The sequence below is a fragment of the Netta rufina genome (assembly GCF_964035555.1).
Source record: "Netta rufina genome assembly, chromosome: 3".
NCBI classification, from domain to species: domain Eukaryota; kingdom Metazoa; phylum Chordata; class Aves; order Anseriformes; family Anatidae; genus Netta; species Netta rufina.
Window position 1 is genome coordinate 15,041,823 of NC_140125.1, and position 17,948 is coordinate 15,059,770.

Consider the following 17,948-nt stretch of genomic DNA (forward strand, 5'->3'; position numbering starts at 1 on the left):
AATTCACAGCCTGTCTTAATTCTAGCACTTTGCATCATTGATGGAAAGCATAAGTTTAGCACCCTTAGTCTTTTCAGATGGGGAGTGTAAGTAGAAAGCTCAGAAGCAGCACTGACCAAGCATACAGTAGGCATTCAGGTTTCAAGTCTAAAGCTTCACCACCTGTTTTGGTCTGAAGACGCCTCTCAGAGTCCCTAGTTTTGTTGTTTTTCACAGTACAACTCTGTGCCAGACCTTAGCTGCAACTTATGTTCTGTCTGGATCAAGCACGTGAGTCAGGACTGGAAGCTGGTCCGGATGCACTTTTGTGCAGGATCTAAATGCTGATGAGAAGCAACATCCTGTGCAAGTTCTTTGTCTGGGACTTGAGCACTATGCGTACTTGCTGCTGTGCTGTGTTTTGAATGTTGGCCTTCTGCAAGCAGTGCTGCTACAGGCACATTATTTTCCCTTCCTCTGATGGACTGAACATGCAAGCATGGCCAAACATTTGCTCTGGATCAGTAGGACGTTGCATCCTTACCTCCAGTGGTTCTGACACTACAGGTGAAGAGAGGATCTAGGTTCTCACCCACCTGGCCAAATGATGGTGTATTAGAACAACAGAGGCAGGAGGGTAAAGCACTGGGCAGAAGTAATGAGAATTTCAGGATCGAATGGACAGGACAGCCAGGCTCTTCTGGGGCCGGGGAAGAGAGGTGAACACACAGTTTAACTATAACATTACAGTCTTAAAAAGAAAAGATCCCCAACAGTATTGAGCATTGCTGCTGCTGCTAAGTGTGGTTCATGTTTACAGTCAATCTTTGGTTTTCTGCCAGCAGTCTGCAAAGGCTTGAGATGCAAGCTATTGCCTACCTTTTTTTTTTTTTTTTTTTTTTTTTTTTTTTTCCCTGTGATGTTGTTTTATCCGGCCAATTCCCTTTGGCTTCTGGCAGAGCTGTTGGGTGAGAGGCTAGGTGCTTTGTGTCCCCAGGAACCTTTCCACAAGGTGAGCAAGTGTAACCTACGATACATCCGTGCACGTTTGTGAGGGGTACAAGCAATGATGGTGCTTGTCTCTTGGCCCTGCTGCCATGTTTACAGATGGAGTATATGCAGTATTAATTGGCTCCATATAACCAAAATCTTTCTGTCATCATTACCCATTTTTTTCTTAGGAGATAGCCAAGGCAGCTTCTGTATGCACTCCAGAGAGCATGGACAGTGAAGACATGCTTTTCATGCTGTATACCTCAGGCAGCACAGGAAAACCCAAAGGAATTGTTCACACCCAGGCTGGATATCTGCTGTATTCTGCTCTCACGCACAAGGTAACTCAGACATATCACCTGGAAGAGGTTCATTTACCTTCTGACAGTATTAATGATAGGGACTTTGACTGGTGGAGGTTATTGTGTTCTGTGTTTGCTGCCTCAGTGGTTTATTGGGCATAACCAAATTGAAAAATTCTGAGAACATGTAAGTAATCTTCAGAATTTATTACTGGGGAATGCAATGCTGTGAGAACCAGAGCCTAGAGCTGTGAAAGAACAGAAACTCTGTGGTACTTCTACTCTTGCATTTAAACTATTGGTGTTTTAGGCCCAAATTTGCAGACTTTAAAATCTGCATCTTTGAAGTGAGGTATTAAAGATGCAGCTGAGGAGAGTGTGGTGGGTACCTCGCTGGCATTGGTAAGGTGGGTATTACTCCAGTATTTTGCAGAAGGGTACTCACCTTTTTTCTTTTACTGCCAAGAGGATCTGCCAATCTGTAATTGCCAAAGCATCTATTTCTTTCCTAGTCCAGATGGTAGATCCCGCACACTGGTGCAGGGAGACATTGTATGCAGCTGCAGTCCCTTTAGAGGTACTTCAGAGCCTGACAGGGAAAGATTCTGACATAGATAAAGTGAGAATTAGCTCTCCTAGACTGAGGGATCAGATGACCTGTGTGGCCTCTGTGATCTTTGCACACTCATGTGTGACATTCTTGTCACACACTCATGGGTTTGTTGCTGTGGTGTCTTTTTTTTTTTTTTTTTTGATCCACTTTCTTCGATTTAAAAATAAAACTGACTCTTCCTTATGAGTCAGGACCTCTTCACCATGTGGTAGAGGAATTAGATTTACAGAGGGAAGCATTTTCCAAAAGCGAGATGAGATAATGAGTTCTCCAAGATTTTTATTTGAATTTGATGAGCAGGGAGAGGGGAGCATCTGGAAAGCAATGCACTGATAGAGAAGTTGAGCAGCTGAGAACATTTCTCAGAAAATGTTTCGTGGGCACATATGAATTTCTCCAGCTTTCTTATGGAACCCTGTTCATATTCATGAGGGGTCTAAGCCTCTGAGGCCTGCAGCTTCCCTGCAGTTCAGCATCAGCTCTACCATGTGGACTGTCTGGGGTAAGCAACTGTGGATATTCACAGCTCTGGGTTTTGGTTGTAGCCTCCTGGTACAGCCATGTGCCTCGATCCCTGTATGTTTGCAGAAGGAGTTAGGAAGCTGGAAGGCTTGATTGCTCTGATTTTCTTCCTCACCTTGGGCTGCCCTTTGTTTTGCTGTGTCCTGTGTGACTGGCTCTATTCACCTTGTGAGCTCTCTTGCTCCCACTTGGATGCATCCCAACACCTTACCAGTAAGCTTTTTGCACCTACCGACAAGAAGCCAGCTGGCCTTACGTTTATCTATCTTTGCAGTATGTATTTGACTACCAAGAAGGCGATGTCTTTGGCTGTGTGGCTGACATTGGCTGGATCACAGGACATAGCTATGTTGTCTATGGACCACTCTGCAACGGAGGCACCACTGTGCTGTTCGAAAGCACTCCAGTGTACCCTGACCCAGGTGAGGAAGTGGTGGGTAAAGGTTTGGCTAGACCTGCAGTTTGACAAGGCAAAAGGAGGTTACACACCTATCCAGTGTGACCTGCCTGCTCAGGAAAGGCAAGCTCCATTTCTTTGGAATGTGCTTCTGTAATGTTCAGGAATGTCTATGCATCCAGTGTGGAAAAAATAAAAATAAAACATTTTGTCATTGGTTTTGCTCTGTGCTCACAGTAACCGCGGCTTTAGCTTTGACTATTAACCTTCAAGTTGAACTTTTGTGGTGGAATGTCAGTGGCAGTGTGTTTATGACCTTGCAGGTCGTTACTGGGAAGTGGTACAAAGGTTGAAAATTAATCAGTTTTATGGAGCACCTACAGCTATACGCTTGCTGCTGAATTATGGAGACAAGTGGGTGAAGAAATACGACAGATCATCCCTGAAGACCCTGGGATCAGGTAGGGGGGCATAAAATCTTCCTCTGAAAAAGATATGGGGTTCTAGCTGATGAGGATGAAAATATCAGAGGGGCTTCACTAACCAGATGGGATGTGATAAAAATAGTTGATAAAGCAGGCTCCCCATCTGGCTTTTCAGATATTGTCTTAGAAGAAGGAGAAACAAACTGAAACTGGGCACGTTGAACCTTAATGTAGTTGCCCATTTCCCAGCTCATTTTGCAGGATTGTATTCCTTCCTGAAAAGGTTTGTTCAATGGTAAATTAACTTTACTGGCTTAGGTGGCCCAAGCAGCATTTCACTGCATTATTTAGAATTCTATAGGTTCTTACACATGACCTGAATCGATTAATTACTTCCTGTGATATTTATTGGTTGCCTTTTGGTCTTTCTGAAAAAAGTAAGTCTTCAGTTGCATAAATGCATTGTAGTCCTTTGCACATCTCAGCAAAAAACTGTGAGCATTCTGCTTACTCATGCAATCCCCATGTTGTGCACCAAAAGGGAGAACAAACTGCCTGCAACCCCTTGAGTCTCAGGCTATTTCTTTCCTTTATTTATTTATCTATTTATTTATTTATTATTTTGGATCTAGTGGGAGAGCCCATCAACAACGAAGCGTGGCAGTGGTTCTACCATGTGGTGGGAGAAGGGCGCTGCACCCTCGTGGACACATGGTGGCAGACAGGTAAAAGGCATCCTCGGGGAGCGTGCATGGTCCTGATGGTTGATAGGGAGGCGGAGGTGGATAGAGAAGAATTTGTACGTTTAGATTCAACCCAGTGAATCTGTCAAAAAAAAAAAAATAAAAATCTGGCATTTTTTTTCAGATCTGGAAAGTCACTGGGGAGTTTCTGCACATAATAGCAGTATAACTGCATCTAAAAGCAATAGCAATGTTTTTTGTGTTGTTATTTTTTTTCTTGTCCTTTTCCTCTCTAAATGTTCTTTGATATTTTGAAAGCTGGGAAATCTCAGTTGGTTCTAGAAACAGAAGGCAGAGATTGAATTTTTAGGCAAAGCATGGAGTAGGCAGCTTGAATTAGAAATTTGATTTCCAGTTATTTATTGAACTGTAGTGACCTTGATGTGTGCTTATCACGAAAAGACATTTATAGCACCATATAGCCACAGACTGTACATAGGTGTGTTTTGTTTCCGTGCCTGGAAAAGGTTAGAGGAGGATGGAAAGCTAAACCGTGTAGTCAAAGGCACCTACTGCAGCTACTCTGGCTGATTGTGAAGGAATCAGCTGGGGCTTGCTGGCTGTGCGTGGACACTGGCAGCAGCCCCTCCCAGGACTGCAGGCGTATGCTTTATTTGCTTTGGCTGAGGCTCTGCTGCCTGGTGAGACCTGCATTTGAAGGAGTCCTGCAGCTCCTCCTTCCCAGCCCCAGCAGCAGCCAGTCCTCTCTTTTGCACACCAACATTCAAGAGCTGCAAAAGGTGTCTTGAATGCTCCATCTAAATCTTGATGGAAATAAATCCTTCTCAAGCTGTGAGCCACACAGTTCACCATAAAAGACAGCATGGCTGCTGGCTTTCTGCCTCTGTTGAAAAAAAGCCATCCTTACTCTTGAATTTCTAGCTGCTGTTGAGCAGAATATTCATTCCCTTTCTAGTCGAACTGCTGAAACCTTTATTCCTGCTACCAGACTCCCTATTCAGGATCCCTGTGGCCAGTCTCAGTGTGATGGGTTAGCTTCTGGCACCCAACCAAGTTCCATTTAATCCAGGTCGGACTTGCAGACTCTTTTTATTTTCAGATTTGAAATAAAACAGAGCAGCAATGTTATCTGCTCAGTACTTCAGTTACTAATACCTTAATCCATTTGGGTTCTCACATGCTGAACAGAAGAAAACGTGGCTGCCTAGGTGCTACATGCTGCCTCACTGCTTTGCAATGAAACACTATGGAGAAGTAGTTGGTTACTGTACGGTGATGGAGATGAGAAGAATCTTTTTTGCCCCAACATTTTTTAGTTTTAGCTTGTCTTTAGTCACTGATGCACGTAGAGTGGTAGGTTTCCTATGTTCCTTAAATACAGGGTTAGATCTTAAATGAAGCTGTATTTCTCCTGGGTTTTTGAAGCAACAGCTGTCAGGTGAGAGGTCAAAGAACATTTGCTGGACAGTCTGTAAAAGCAGAGTGCTAGATTCGTACCTTGAATGAAGCATAGCTTTGCCTGCAAACAGTTACCAGCTCTTGGAAGCATAATATAATGATAAATATTCATGAAATTGATTCTACTTTCTAACAAAATCAATCTTTCTGCACATGAGATTGATGCTTCCAATAAAGAGGAAGCCAAATTAATCATGGGAACACTACATACACTATACAAATGTAAAGGGAGTGTGGAAAGAGATCACAGAAACAGTTTGATGGATGCTGGTTGTGATCCTGCAGTGTCACTTCTCCCAGACAAATTTCAGTGTAGCTTGTTAATTATACTGCTGTATGCAGTGTCCTCTACAGTACATTGCTCTCCAAAGCAGTGGCATGTTGCCAGCTAATAAAGCCTGGTAGGCATAAAGATGAACAAATGGTGATTTAAGGATCCACTTGAATGTCTTTGGATGAGCAAATGAGTGAGATAGCAATTGTGAGAGGCAATTTAAGTAGCGTGGTATGTGCAGATGGGAGAGACAGAAAATTTCTATGGCTCTTGGTGTTAAAATATTAGGAAGGGCTGTGACTGACAGTAACAGAGTCAAATAATAAGTGATAGATTTTCAGGTGTAGTTATTCACAGTGACATCAGGTATTTTTATTTTTGTTGCTGTTATATATATATATATATATATATATGTATATGTGTGTGTGTGTATATATATATATACACATAAAGTACAGCTGTTGTATGCAGCTGTGAACAAAATCTTTTTGAGAGGCATCTCTGAGTAGGTCCTGGAAGCTTCTGTTGTTGGATTCTTACATTGGCATCGTGTTGCAATGGTTTAGACTGTGTTGGTGTTTCAGAGCTGGGTTCCTCCCTGCAGCCGTCAGGCAGTTGGTCCAGTTTGTCACAAAGAAAAAGGTAGCAGGCAGCATGTTCTGCGCCGGGCTGCTGGAGGTGATTTACCTGTAGAAGGGAGCCTGTTTCAGTGCATCGCCTGCCCTGCTCAGACTCCGCTGGCCTTTTTTAAGCTCTGCGTGGCTTTGCACTGTGACAGCATTGGAACAGGTAGCATGGAAGCACAGCTTTTAACTTCTGCCAGCTCTGCCTCTGAGAAGACAGAGTTCAGAAAGTCAGGATAGAGCCTAGAAGCCTTGCTAGCTGCCGTCTCTCCGTCAGTTGCTAAAATCTGCACTTTTAAACCAGTTTAAGACAGGTCTTGGCCATGCAAATAATTTTTAAAGCACCCCTATCACCACACAGCTGTTTCTGAAGTGTGTCTTCACTGCTTCATGTGTAGCTGGTTTCGGGTTGTATAGGGTGTGGCAAAACACATGTTGAAACATATTTCGCAGTGCTGTATTCGGAATGAATACTGACTTAGGAAAATCAACCGTCATTGCAATCTGGTTCCCTCCTCTGACACAGATTTTGTCTGTGCAAATACAGAGCAGCCTATGTCTGGGGTTCTTTTTTTCTTTATCCAAATTTGAAAAAAAAATCAAGATGACACTTTCAGAAGATGACACTTTCACAATGAACAGAAGCATGTGACGTGGATGCAGGTCTGTCAATGAAATCTGAAATAATTTTACACATAAGCCACATCTGAAACTACTTTCTGCAGGTCTGAAGCATGGGGTTCCCTCAAAGAGACCCTTCCTTGTAGCCACGTCAAGGTAACTGGATACAAATTCAGGGTCACATTCAGCCTTTCCAAACCCTGGTTTCAGTTTCCACAACCTCAGCAAAGCTAATGGACCACAGCACTCTCAGAGTGGCAGAACATATCTTTATTTCTAGAGCTATATTTTTTGAAGCCTAATGTTCCTGTGTTTTTGTTTCTCTCTTGCGGTTTTTGAATTACTTTTAGAATAGATCTTATTACGGTTGGAATCTGATTTAATGCTCATCCCAGCAGGAATGAAAAAGGATGATTAAAAGGTTCAATTTTGAATAGAAGATAATCTCAACCTGCCTGTGAGGGATGGGTTATTCTCATACCCTGTAATAACAGTAATTCAGACTCCTGAGATGCTTTTTATACTAACCTTAGACAGCTGTAAAAAAAGCATGGGGAAATAAATCCCATGCCATGCATAGACTTTCTCTGTAAAATCACTACTGGGCTAGGAAATGGGGCTGATGAGTACTGCCCCTGCTGCCAAGCAGCCCTGTTAATGTGAGGAAAAACCTACACAGGTGGATGTAAGCATTCAAGCTGTATTCATTGCTGGTTGGTAGCTGGAGGAATGGCTTTATACGTGAGCTGACTTAGGGCCAGCTTCTGGGAGGAGAGCACATGGGCTGAATCAATGGGCACTGCATTGTGCCTGATGGATTTGCCATGGATGGGACCATGGGAGGGGTGTTGGACACACACGTGTGTCTGCCACTGCAGGGTCTGCAGGCCTGGTGCAAAGGGCTGTAGCAGTGCTCTTCCCTGAGCCTGGGAAGAGCTGAGCTGGACGTCAGTGGTCTTGATGCTTGGTGGTGTGGGGAGCCAACGCTCTGCCCCTGAGGCTTCTTGGCCACACCAGCGTACACAGTTTGTCACCAGCGTACACAGAGGTGACTTCTGTATTCTCTTTAACAAAGAAAAGCTGGCATTTGCTTTCATCCAGCATTGGATGGCTCCCAAATATTTTATTTTCCATTGTTCTTTCAGAAACTGGTGGCATCTGCATTGCCCCACGGCCTTCAGAGGAGAAAGCTGAGATCGTTCCAGCTATGGCCATGAGACCCTTCTTTGGGATCTTCCCCGTGCTGATGGATGAGAACGTGAGTAGAGGCTGTGCCAGGTGCCCAAAAAAGAAGCAGCTGCTTGTTTCTGCCTTAATCACCTTTCTGATGGGAGAAGAACAGGATCTGGGAGGATGTTTGTTCCTCCATTAAAATAGAATAGAAGAGCAATTTATATATCGGAGTACACCTCAAATGTCCATACAGATTTCCAACTGGACATTCCAAGCTGTCTGCCGATTTGGGGTGTCTGCATTTTCAGCTCCACTTCCATGGTCTTACAGTGTTTCTGATTAAGATCTGCTGCCTCGATTTATGAGAGCAGTCAGAATTTATGCAGCTGCAGGAAACCAGGGAGCTGAATGGTTGGAACAGCACGTGCAACATCTAGTGATGTAGCAAGACTGGAACAGCCAGTGGGACTGACATTTTTCCAAGGGAAATGCAAGGCATGAGGCCCTGCAGCTGCGCCTGTCTGTGAGAGAAATGCTGGTCTGTGAAGCTGTGCTGAGCAATCCCCATCTGCGCTCCAGTGCTCCGTAAAGGATGTAATCTTCTTCATACACAGCTTAATAGGGGAATGTGACAGTTAATAAAAATGAAAGTGGAAGGCAGGAGTCCAGGAATTTCCCTGCTAGCCCCGTGCCACACTTCCTTTGGCCGCCTGGCACATCTTTGCTGTTATCTTTTCCAGCCTTGCCGTCTGGAGAATCACAGGCCTCACTTTTCTTTTAGACTTAGAATTGTATTTTCTGCAATGCTGCTGGCTTCAAGGGGTGAGGAAGGCATGGCAGAGATTGTGTGCAGTAGTTGTGTTAGTGGATTCATTTTCTCCCCGTGTGGCCTTCCGTTGGCAGTCTGTACTGAACAACAGAGTGATTCATGACATATCAATGACTCAAAGGCACTTATTATTCCTGTTTTGCTCTCCTGATCATCCTTCCTTTGCTCGAATCTGCAGGGAAAAGTTGTAAAAGGCAATGATGTGTCTGGTGCGCTCTGCATCTCCCAGCCATGGCCTGGCATGGCAAGAACAATCTACGGAGATCACCAGCGATTTGTTGATACCTATTTCAAAGCATATCCAGGTAAGGAGAGTGCCAAGGGAATGCAGTTTTCACTATAGTATAATCATGCTGAATATTTTCAGCAGCATTTTGTAGTGTTTCTCTACCAGCTAGATCTTGGGGGTGGCTGGAATTTGGTGTGTTACATGTTACAAGCATGCAGCTTTTAGGTTCTAGATGGTGTTGACCTTTTTAAGTATCAAAAAGGAATGTAGAAGAAGTTAGTGCCTAGATTAAAAATCCAGCTTACCCTTTCTTTGGGACCATTTTTGTCTCATTTGGAAATAAACGTGTAGGATGGGAATGTACCTCCTGCATCACTCAATCTCACCCTGGCTGACACAGGCTGTGTTACATTTGTCCTTTTTTAAACATGGTCAAGTTGTATCTGGCGAGTAACTAGAAGTGGCAGGGAAAACACTTCGTAGGGGATTGGAGAAGACCAATCTTTAATAAGGGGAGCAACTGAAACAAGGCAGAGAAGAATCAGGGGTTGTGCAAAATGGGGTGGAAAAGAAGAATGGGAAATGGATGGAGGAAATTGAATGAGCTCATATTCTCTTATTACTCACTGCATGTCTGCATCTGAAATCCTCGTCATTCTTCACATAGGTTGATAGCTCCTATCAATAGATAATTGATTTGGAAAGGCAGGAAGTATGACTGAAAGTCCATGAACTGGACAATAATGGGTCCTGGCAAAAGCTAACTTCAGAGATGACAGCAGTAGCTGCTTGCTGCTGTGTAGAAGCACCACAGGACATTCAGTTGTGGACATATGGCTTTGGTGAAGAGCCAATACAGCCTGCATAACTAGTTGTGTCTTCAGTGACACTGCAGTTTCTTGGAACCACTGGCTCTTTTTCATTCTCCACCATAAATTTTAGACTCTCCAAACTCTATGCCTATCTTGTTTTTTATTTTATGCTCAGTTGCTGTGCATCTGTAGGTGTATAAAGCCAAGAGAGCGCTGAGAACCCCCCCTTGGTTTTGTAAATCCAGCAGAGCATCACTATGTTGTGTTGCTGTGCTCAGTTTTACTTCAGGGACATGAGCCACTGCTTGCTGCTGATTGTCTACAATAATTCTGCCTATCCTGGCAGAGATCTGAGCTCCGTTCTCTTGGTGCTGTTCAGGTGCTTTCTAGGAGCCAACAGAACCCAGAGAGAGCAGCCAAAGGTTGGGGATGGCAGAGGGAAGTGGGAAATTACATGTGGCTGGTCACTCAGCTATAAGCTTAGGAATCCCTGCAAACTGCGTGATCCATCAGAGTCCAAAACAACAGGCTGTCACGCTTCTTGCTGCTAATTACCCGTGTCTTTCTGGTAGGTTACTATTTCACTGGGGATGGTGCTTACAGGACCAAGGAAGGCTATTACCAGATAACAGGGCGCATGGATGATGTCATTAACATCAGTGGACACAGGCTCGGGACGGCAGAGATAGAAGATGCAATGGTAAGCTCCAGCCGGGTAGAGGTCCCATAACAGCACATATCTGTGGGGCTGGGTAGCCCTTGAAAGATGCTGTAAGAATTCAAGCAAATGCAGGGTCTGGTTGTGTGAGGTGGCAGTATTGCCTTTGAATCTCTGACCCTGCTTATATACAGCCTGATGCATAATGAATAGCAAATGTGAAAGAGGAATCACTGCCTGTTTGTGGTCTCCTTAATAAGAGGAAGTGAGAGAGGAGTCACAGCATGAGTAGTCCTTGCAACTTAATTGTCAGAGCTGTTTCTTCTCAGTGACATTGTTCTGTTGCAGATGTAGTTTTGGATGCTGATGGTGTCTCCCTAAGGGATTGGCTCTCCTGTTCACTCCTTCCCTTCTGCTAACACCTAGCCTTTCCTTCCCAAATCTGTGGTTCATGCACATCTGAACTAGCAGCATATGGCTGAGAATTCATCAGTGTTGAAGCAGTCTTGATTCATGTCAGCTGTGAAGATAGCATGTCATTTTGAGAGAAAGTAGTATTAGCTCAGGGAATTGAAAACAAAAAGTACTCAAAGCATTTATCTTCCAAGCTTGACCTGGATATTTATTTCTGTATTATGTTCTGTGCCTGCTGACAGCACTTAAATAATAACACTGGATAACCTGACATGGCACATAGGATTCTACTTTCTCCTCTGTGAGAAAATTTTTGTCTGTGTGGATTTCTGATCGTGGAAATAGGATCTAGTTCCTCTCCCAGTTTGTGTGTGTGTGTGTATGCAAATGCATGGCTGTGGCCGCCAGCCAACCATGCAGTGGGAAGGTGGAATCCACCTTTCCTATTGTGCATACAACAGAATCTGCCAAGGGAGAGTGAGAAATAGCTCAGAGAGATGGCAAGATACTGCAGATATGCAGGAACAGCTGGCACAAATGCTGCAGGGCTTGAAGCAGTTATTCTCTGAGTATTTTTGTTTTACTTTTTGTGAAGGCTGATCATCCTGAGGTCCCTGAGACGGCTGTGATTGGGTATCCACACGAAATCAAAGGAGAAGGTATGTGAAAAGCAGCAGCATCCTGACATGATACATTTATACACTACTTAATTTCTAACCTCAACTCTGTTCTAAGTGGTGTCTAGGGAACATGAGCCAGTTGCCCTTAGGCTGACTGGCAGTACAGCCCTAAGAGGCAGTGGTAGGCGTGAAAATAACTGCAGGTTATTAATAACTGCTGGTTTCAGGTATTGTTCCCTTAACTATTTTCACACACATTGTTTACATATGTAGTAGAACTTCATTAGAAAGGATTGTGTTCAGAGAAGTCCTTTGCAGAGAATGGGAACAGCTGATTTGCGTTGGCCAGCTTTAGATCCCAGTCACGCTTTGGTAATCCGTGTTGTCATTGTCACTCAGATCAGTCTGGTGCATGGAAGCTAAGACAAGGCTGGGCCACAGTTTTGAGGGCTGGAGTCTTGAATGCTATTGTAAACAGGATCAACATCTTTTTTGTCAGTCCCTAGATAGCACTTAGAAATGATCTGAAGCCTGCCTTGGCATTCAAATGAGCATTCATGCTCTTGGTAGTTCTGCCAGCCAAAATCTATTGTGAAGCATTCACATTTCATTTCATTTTGCTCATTTTTCTTCTAGGTGCCTTTGCTTTCATAGTGCTAAGGGACCAGGCAGCTGATATAGATCATGTCAAAGAAGAGCTCAAAACCATAGTAGCTACCAAGATAGCGAAGTATGCTGTGCCTGACCACATTCTGGTAAGTGGAAAACTGGGATCATCTAGTTCCAACCCCCCTGCCATGGGCAGGGATACCTTCCATTAGAGGGATAAAATCCACCAAAACTGTAGAAAAAGGCCACAACCTCAATTGTCACCAACGGGCAGAGTGACGCTTTCTACTGAACAGTTGTTTTGCATTGATAATTATCATCAACCCCAAATCCCAAAGCACTGGCTGTTTCTTCTGCACAACTCTGACAGCTATTCTGCCTGGCCCTGAGAGCACTGATGAACTCAGGGCTCCGTTTCAAGCCTGCTCACCTTTCAGCAGCTCCTGTTGTGTGGTTGGAGAGAGTGCACAAAGCTGCCCTTCAGGTGTCCTCCAAGGCCTATCTGCATCATTTCACTCTTTGCTTGGAGGCAGTGATCAGACCGCTTCTTTGAGGGGCTCTGTTTTCGGCACATGCTGGGAAGATGGATGCCAAGATACAGGCTATAAAATGCAACAGGAGCAGGCATCTGCTGTTAAGTACTTTGCAGGAAGCATAGCAAAAGTATTTAACACTTGTCTCGTTATGAAGAAAATCATGTAGACTGACATTATAATCAGGCAGCATCAGCAGCCAGGAGTTACCACTGGAGCGGGAGATCCTGTGGCTGACATGTGGTGTTGTGTGCTTTATGTTCCCAGCCTGTAAGTGGGGTTATGATTGCCTGCTTTGGTAACGCGCTGAGATTTGTGTCATCATCAATGCCTGAGTTTTCAAGCGTAACTAACTTTCTAATTCAGCAGTTAACAGCTTATTCAGGGCCTGAGTCTCCAAATATCTGTGGCTCCTGCAGCACCCAACCTGGAGTTACACGGCAATGAGTAAATGAGGAACAAAGTCCACTGAAATAAGAATACATTTTATAGCAGAAGGGATTGATGCTAGCAACATTCCTTTGCTTGGACAAAAACTAATATGCTCAATGGTTTAGTAGTTCCCAGGAGTCTCGAAGGAGCTGTTCACAAGGGGTAGTGCCAGGCTTAGGATTGTTCAGACAGATTGCCTTTCGATTTCCAGCAAGATCCAGGTTCTGATATAGGTCTGTCTTTCTCTTCTCTGCAGGTGGTGAAACGTCTTCCTAAAACCCGATCTGGGAAGATCATGAGAAGACTGCTGAGGAAAGTAGTCAATGAGCAGTCAAGTAACATGGGAGATATCACCACACTCGATGATCCAAGTGTTGTCACAGAGATACTGGATGCTTACCAGAAATACAAAAAAGAGAAGAGTTCTTCATAGCAGGCAGCTTCGGAATCTCTCCCCTCTGGAAATGTGGAGGGTCTCGAATAACCAGGCATGTGTATACACCATCTCTTGTGTGTATTCTGTACACCAGAATACACCATCTCTTGGTGTATTCTGCAAAACACATTTCTATTGTAGAGGAACAATATTTTCCTCTCCACAAAGCGTTTTGAGATGCCCAGAGCTAGGAGTGTTCTGCAGTCTTGCACCATCAGGGAACTTCCTTTTACTGCTTTTAGGGCTGAGGTAGAGCAGCCATTGGTGGTTTCCATTAGCGGTGATGAAAATAATACTAGCTGAAGCAAGATGAAATTGTTAATGTTTCTCATTTTAATGCCACTGTACAGGGAAATATTTTTATATGATACTTCTGCTTTTTTAAGAGCAGCCCTGGAATACACTCCTATTTTTCCTCCAGCTTGGATATCCAAGTTCAAGTAGTTGTATTTAACTGCAACTGTGGTGCCTTTTCAGCAATGCTGGGTATTTTACTAGATATTTCACATGTGTTATTACAAAAATGAGGACTTGGCTAATCTGATAATTGTCTCCTTCGGCTTTCCTCATAATGACTTGTTCATTCCACTACATTTCCAGGACTTGCCTGAGATGGTGAGCATGTGGCCCTTAATGTCACACTTAGGCAGCCCAGCAGTAGCACTTTTAGCTACAAAACTGAGCCACAAAGCCTATCCCTAGGCTCCCTGAAAGTCCTCAGTGTACTGCCAGTTGTGCAGGAAGGGTCTGGTGCCAAGTATTTTTACTCTGCCTTGAGAGATGCAGATCACCAACTGGGATTTTAAAGTAACTGTCCTCTACCCCATTGGTGATGATGATTTGTGTAGTTGCCTTTGTTTTTCTGAAGTCACTCTGAAAAGGGGACTATGTTTACATTTCTGTCTGCTAGAGGAGCATTGGGAAAGAGAATCCTGAAGTGTTTGAGAGAGGTTTGGAGCTGAGAGAGATGTGCTGGAAGGTTCGTGTGACTTGCTGTGGTTTCTGGCCAACGAATGATTATTTTAGCCTGCTCCCAAAAGGCCTGTAACGTGGTTTGCCCCCAGCAAAGACAGGCATCCAGTAGGTTGTTTCTCCTGTCAGAAGCTGTCTTATTGCTTATCATTTCAACTTGTGCCTTATCATGTATGCCCCTTCCACATGCTGCTGTGCTGATCTTCCAGAGAGTTAACTGCCAGGTTGGTACATACGGACGGCACAATCCACAAAGTACGAGGAGAAGGAAGTGCCTCTTAGATGCTTTGTGGAAAGAGATGGTGGTATTCCAGGCCAGCAACTTTAGAGTAACAGGGAACAATACTGTTTGTCTTTCAGATGCTTTCAAAAATGCAACTGACACATTCAGTGCTTTATTTCTGAGTTCTTTTTTGTTTTATTATGAACCACTGTGCCAGCACACAGGTCATCTGTCAAGGCTTGCAGTCCTGCCTTTCTCATATGACAGTCTGCTTAGTTTCATGGAGCTGCGTGTTTTGGCCTGCCAACCCTCTGAGCAATTGGTAGGGTGGCCATTTTTTGCCACAGTTCTGCAGGAGTGACTTATTTCTGAATTTGACTGGAGCAGCATTACTTTTTCCGGTGGGATTGTGTACAGACAGTCTGTGCACCTAACTGCAGGCAGGAAAAAGAAATGGCGAGGTGGTCCTGTAGGACTGGGGGAGGAGTGGTGAGTTTTTTGGCCAGCAGAGATTCTGATACTAAATGGGGAAGCAAACTGCTTGCAGTGGGATATGTTCTCAGACAGATGTGTTGTCTTAGATACCAGAGTTCCTCTTGAGTACATTAGCTGCATTTGCTCCTTTTTTTTTTCTTTCTTTCTTTTTTTTTTTTTTTTTAATCTGTTTTAAATGTCTCTAGGGACTGGGTAATGCAGAATAGGGAAGATTGTACTTTGTTAAAATTCCCATCTTTCTAACTGCAATCCATTTTTGTTTAAGGTAAGTAGATACCCTGTGGACTTTGTGGGAAGATGAGGATCAGAATGTTTGCTAAAGTTGAGAGGATGTTAATGTTTTAGGGGACAGCCACTACACAGATCCTCTACTGCCACTGCAAAAGAAAACGCCCTCTTCCTTAAGTGATTTTTCAAGTGGGAAGCAGACAGTAGTTAATGCTTTTGATAGAAAAAGTAGACTCCCTTGTTTAAACAAGTTGTCTCCACACAGTCTGAAATACAGTGTGAAGAGAGAAAAATGATCTTTGAACAAGATTGCAAGCTTTATTTTTAGTCAAAGTATTTTCTGTGTTATGCATATAGAATTTCCTTGTCCTGGTAATGTGAAATTTCCATGCTAAGGCATGACCCAGTCACAGATGTGGTTTAATTCATCTGAACTGTCTCTCAAAGACTAACTATGTGAGGAACAACATGCTTTGGTGCACTGAGATGTTGGAATCCAATCCATCTGCTCAGGGAAAAGGGGAGATGGGTGCGTTCCCCCAATTGCATCCCTGCTGTCTCAGCTTGCATCTGCTTAGGGACCACAGCCGTCAGGGAGGTTAGGGACTGACTGTAGCTGCAGCATCCCAGTAAATCCACAGGATGGTGTGGACTGTAATTACAAGCAAGCCTCACACTGTGTACTTAGGAAGCCTCACAAGTACTTTTTGCTAAAATCACGTCAACGGCATGTGGTAGGTAGAGTACCATCCCACACCACGATGGCCACTCTGCTTCTTGTGAGTTTTCTCAGCTGAGCCATAGTCACAGAATCACAGAATTTCTAGGTTGGAAGAGACCTCAAGATCATTGAGTCCAACCTCTGACCTAACACTAACAGTCCTCCACTAAACCATATCTCTAAGCTCTACGTCTAAACGTCTTTTAAAGACACCCAGGGATGGTGACTCCACCGCTTCCCTGGGCAGCCCGTTCCAATGCCTAACAAATTAGGATGTCCTTGGGATGCCATCTGCTCTGAGGTGCCCTGGGATGTTCAGAGAGAACACGTGGTGCTGTCACGCTGCTCACATGGTGTGCTGCAGTGGACGCGGCTCCTGGGCAGTCTCAGCCCCCACCTCTCCTGGTAAAACTGCTCTTTTGGGAGCATACCTGCATCAGCTCTTGGACCTAACAGCCAGGGCTCAGTTCAGTTAATAGCACTGAGGCTGGTAGGAGACAGATAGGCAGGACATGGAACTACTATTCCCTAGAAAAGGAAAACCATTGTGCTGCACTGGACAGGCTATTCATAGAAGGTTTTGCCAAACAGATGAAATTTTCCAGCCTGAGAACCCCCCCCTCTATTTTTTTTTTCTCCATGATCTCTAACTGCAGCTGTTGCATCTTCAGTGCAAAGCCTGAGTCAAGTTTTGCATTTTTGTTATTCCCTGGATGTCAGGAACATCAGCACAGCTGCATGTTGACAGTGCTTTCTGCTTCCCATGCAGCCGTACCACCCCTCAGGCTTGTGGTTCAGGGAGGGGCTCAGCGTGCAGAGCTGGCACTGATGTGCTCAGTTCTTGAAATGCCAGGAGAGAGGTCACTTGGAAAGGACTTCAGGCCTGCTGCCTTTTAAGTTGATGCCCACTAATCACTCCAAGAAGGTAATGATATACGGAATGCTTTACAGAGGGATCAAGGGACACTCTTGGGGGTAGTTGATTAGTTTCTGAAAAGCAGAACTGTTGGACTCCTTCAAGCCTTTTGTGCATCCATGATTAATGCGGGGATAGTTTGCCAGATGGCAATTGTAACTGTCAAAACAGTTTCAGACTCAGTTTTACCTGTTGCAATTTGATGCAAAGGGCAAATGAAAACTTTCAAAAAGAGAAATAATTCCTGCCAGGGAAACAGTGCACCTCAACAGTGCAACTGTTGTGGCAGTCTAGTTGTGATGTACCCTACCCACGCCTGTCCATCCGGTGCTTACTGTTTTCCCACTCAAACTTACCAGTGAAACCCAATTGTGGTGCCTTTTCCCCTACTGAAGGCACAGACTGTGATTTTCTTAATTTTAGGAAAGGAAAAACAATCTTTCCAGAGATGATGTGTTGTACAGATTAATGTTAAGCATTTCATTTTTTATAATCATGCTTTAAACACATTTATTATCCTTGACCAAAATAAGTTCCTTGAGTGATCTCTGTATTCAAATTGTCATTAAAAGTATCTTTCTCTATGTGATGCGTTGGCTTTGTATCATGGGTGTCTGACCTTCCATCCCTTCAAGGATCTGGGGTTTCATTTATTCCTTTGGGCTTGCTTTTGCTTCTCCAGCTTATTTGAGTCTGTCAAGAAGAAAGACAAAAGAGTTTGAGATGATGATGTGTCA

General features: G+C 44.0%; 1 protein-coding gene across 1 annotated transcript in view; it reads left to right on the top strand.

Annotated features, from left to right (window-relative positions):
• Nucleotides 1-17,729, top strand: part of ACSS1 (acyl-CoA synthetase short chain family member 1) — a gene marked incomplete at its 5' end in the record, with an annotated part of 37,544 nt that extends 19,815 nt beyond the window's left edge. Inside the window, 10 exons of the mRNA XM_084283400.1 lie at nt 1,161-1,313; nt 2,684-2,831; nt 3,130-3,267; nt 3,864-3,956; nt 8,057-8,169; nt 9,092-9,218; nt 10,527-10,654; nt 11,622-11,685; nt 12,283-12,401; nt 13,477-17,729. Coding sequence (XP_084139526.1) covers nt 1,161-1,313; nt 2,684-2,831; nt 3,130-3,267; nt 3,864-3,956; nt 8,057-8,169; nt 9,092-9,218; nt 10,527-10,654; nt 11,622-11,685; nt 12,283-12,401; nt 13,477-13,653 — 1,260 coding nt within the window. The 3' untranslated portion in view covers nt 13,654-17,729. The remainder of the gene's footprint in view (nt 1-1,160; nt 1,314-2,683; nt 2,832-3,129; nt 3,268-3,863; nt 3,957-8,056; nt 8,170-9,091; nt 9,219-10,526; nt 10,655-11,621; nt 11,686-12,282; nt 12,402-13,476) is intronic.
• Between the last annotated feature and the right edge of the window lie 219 nt (nt 17,730-17,948).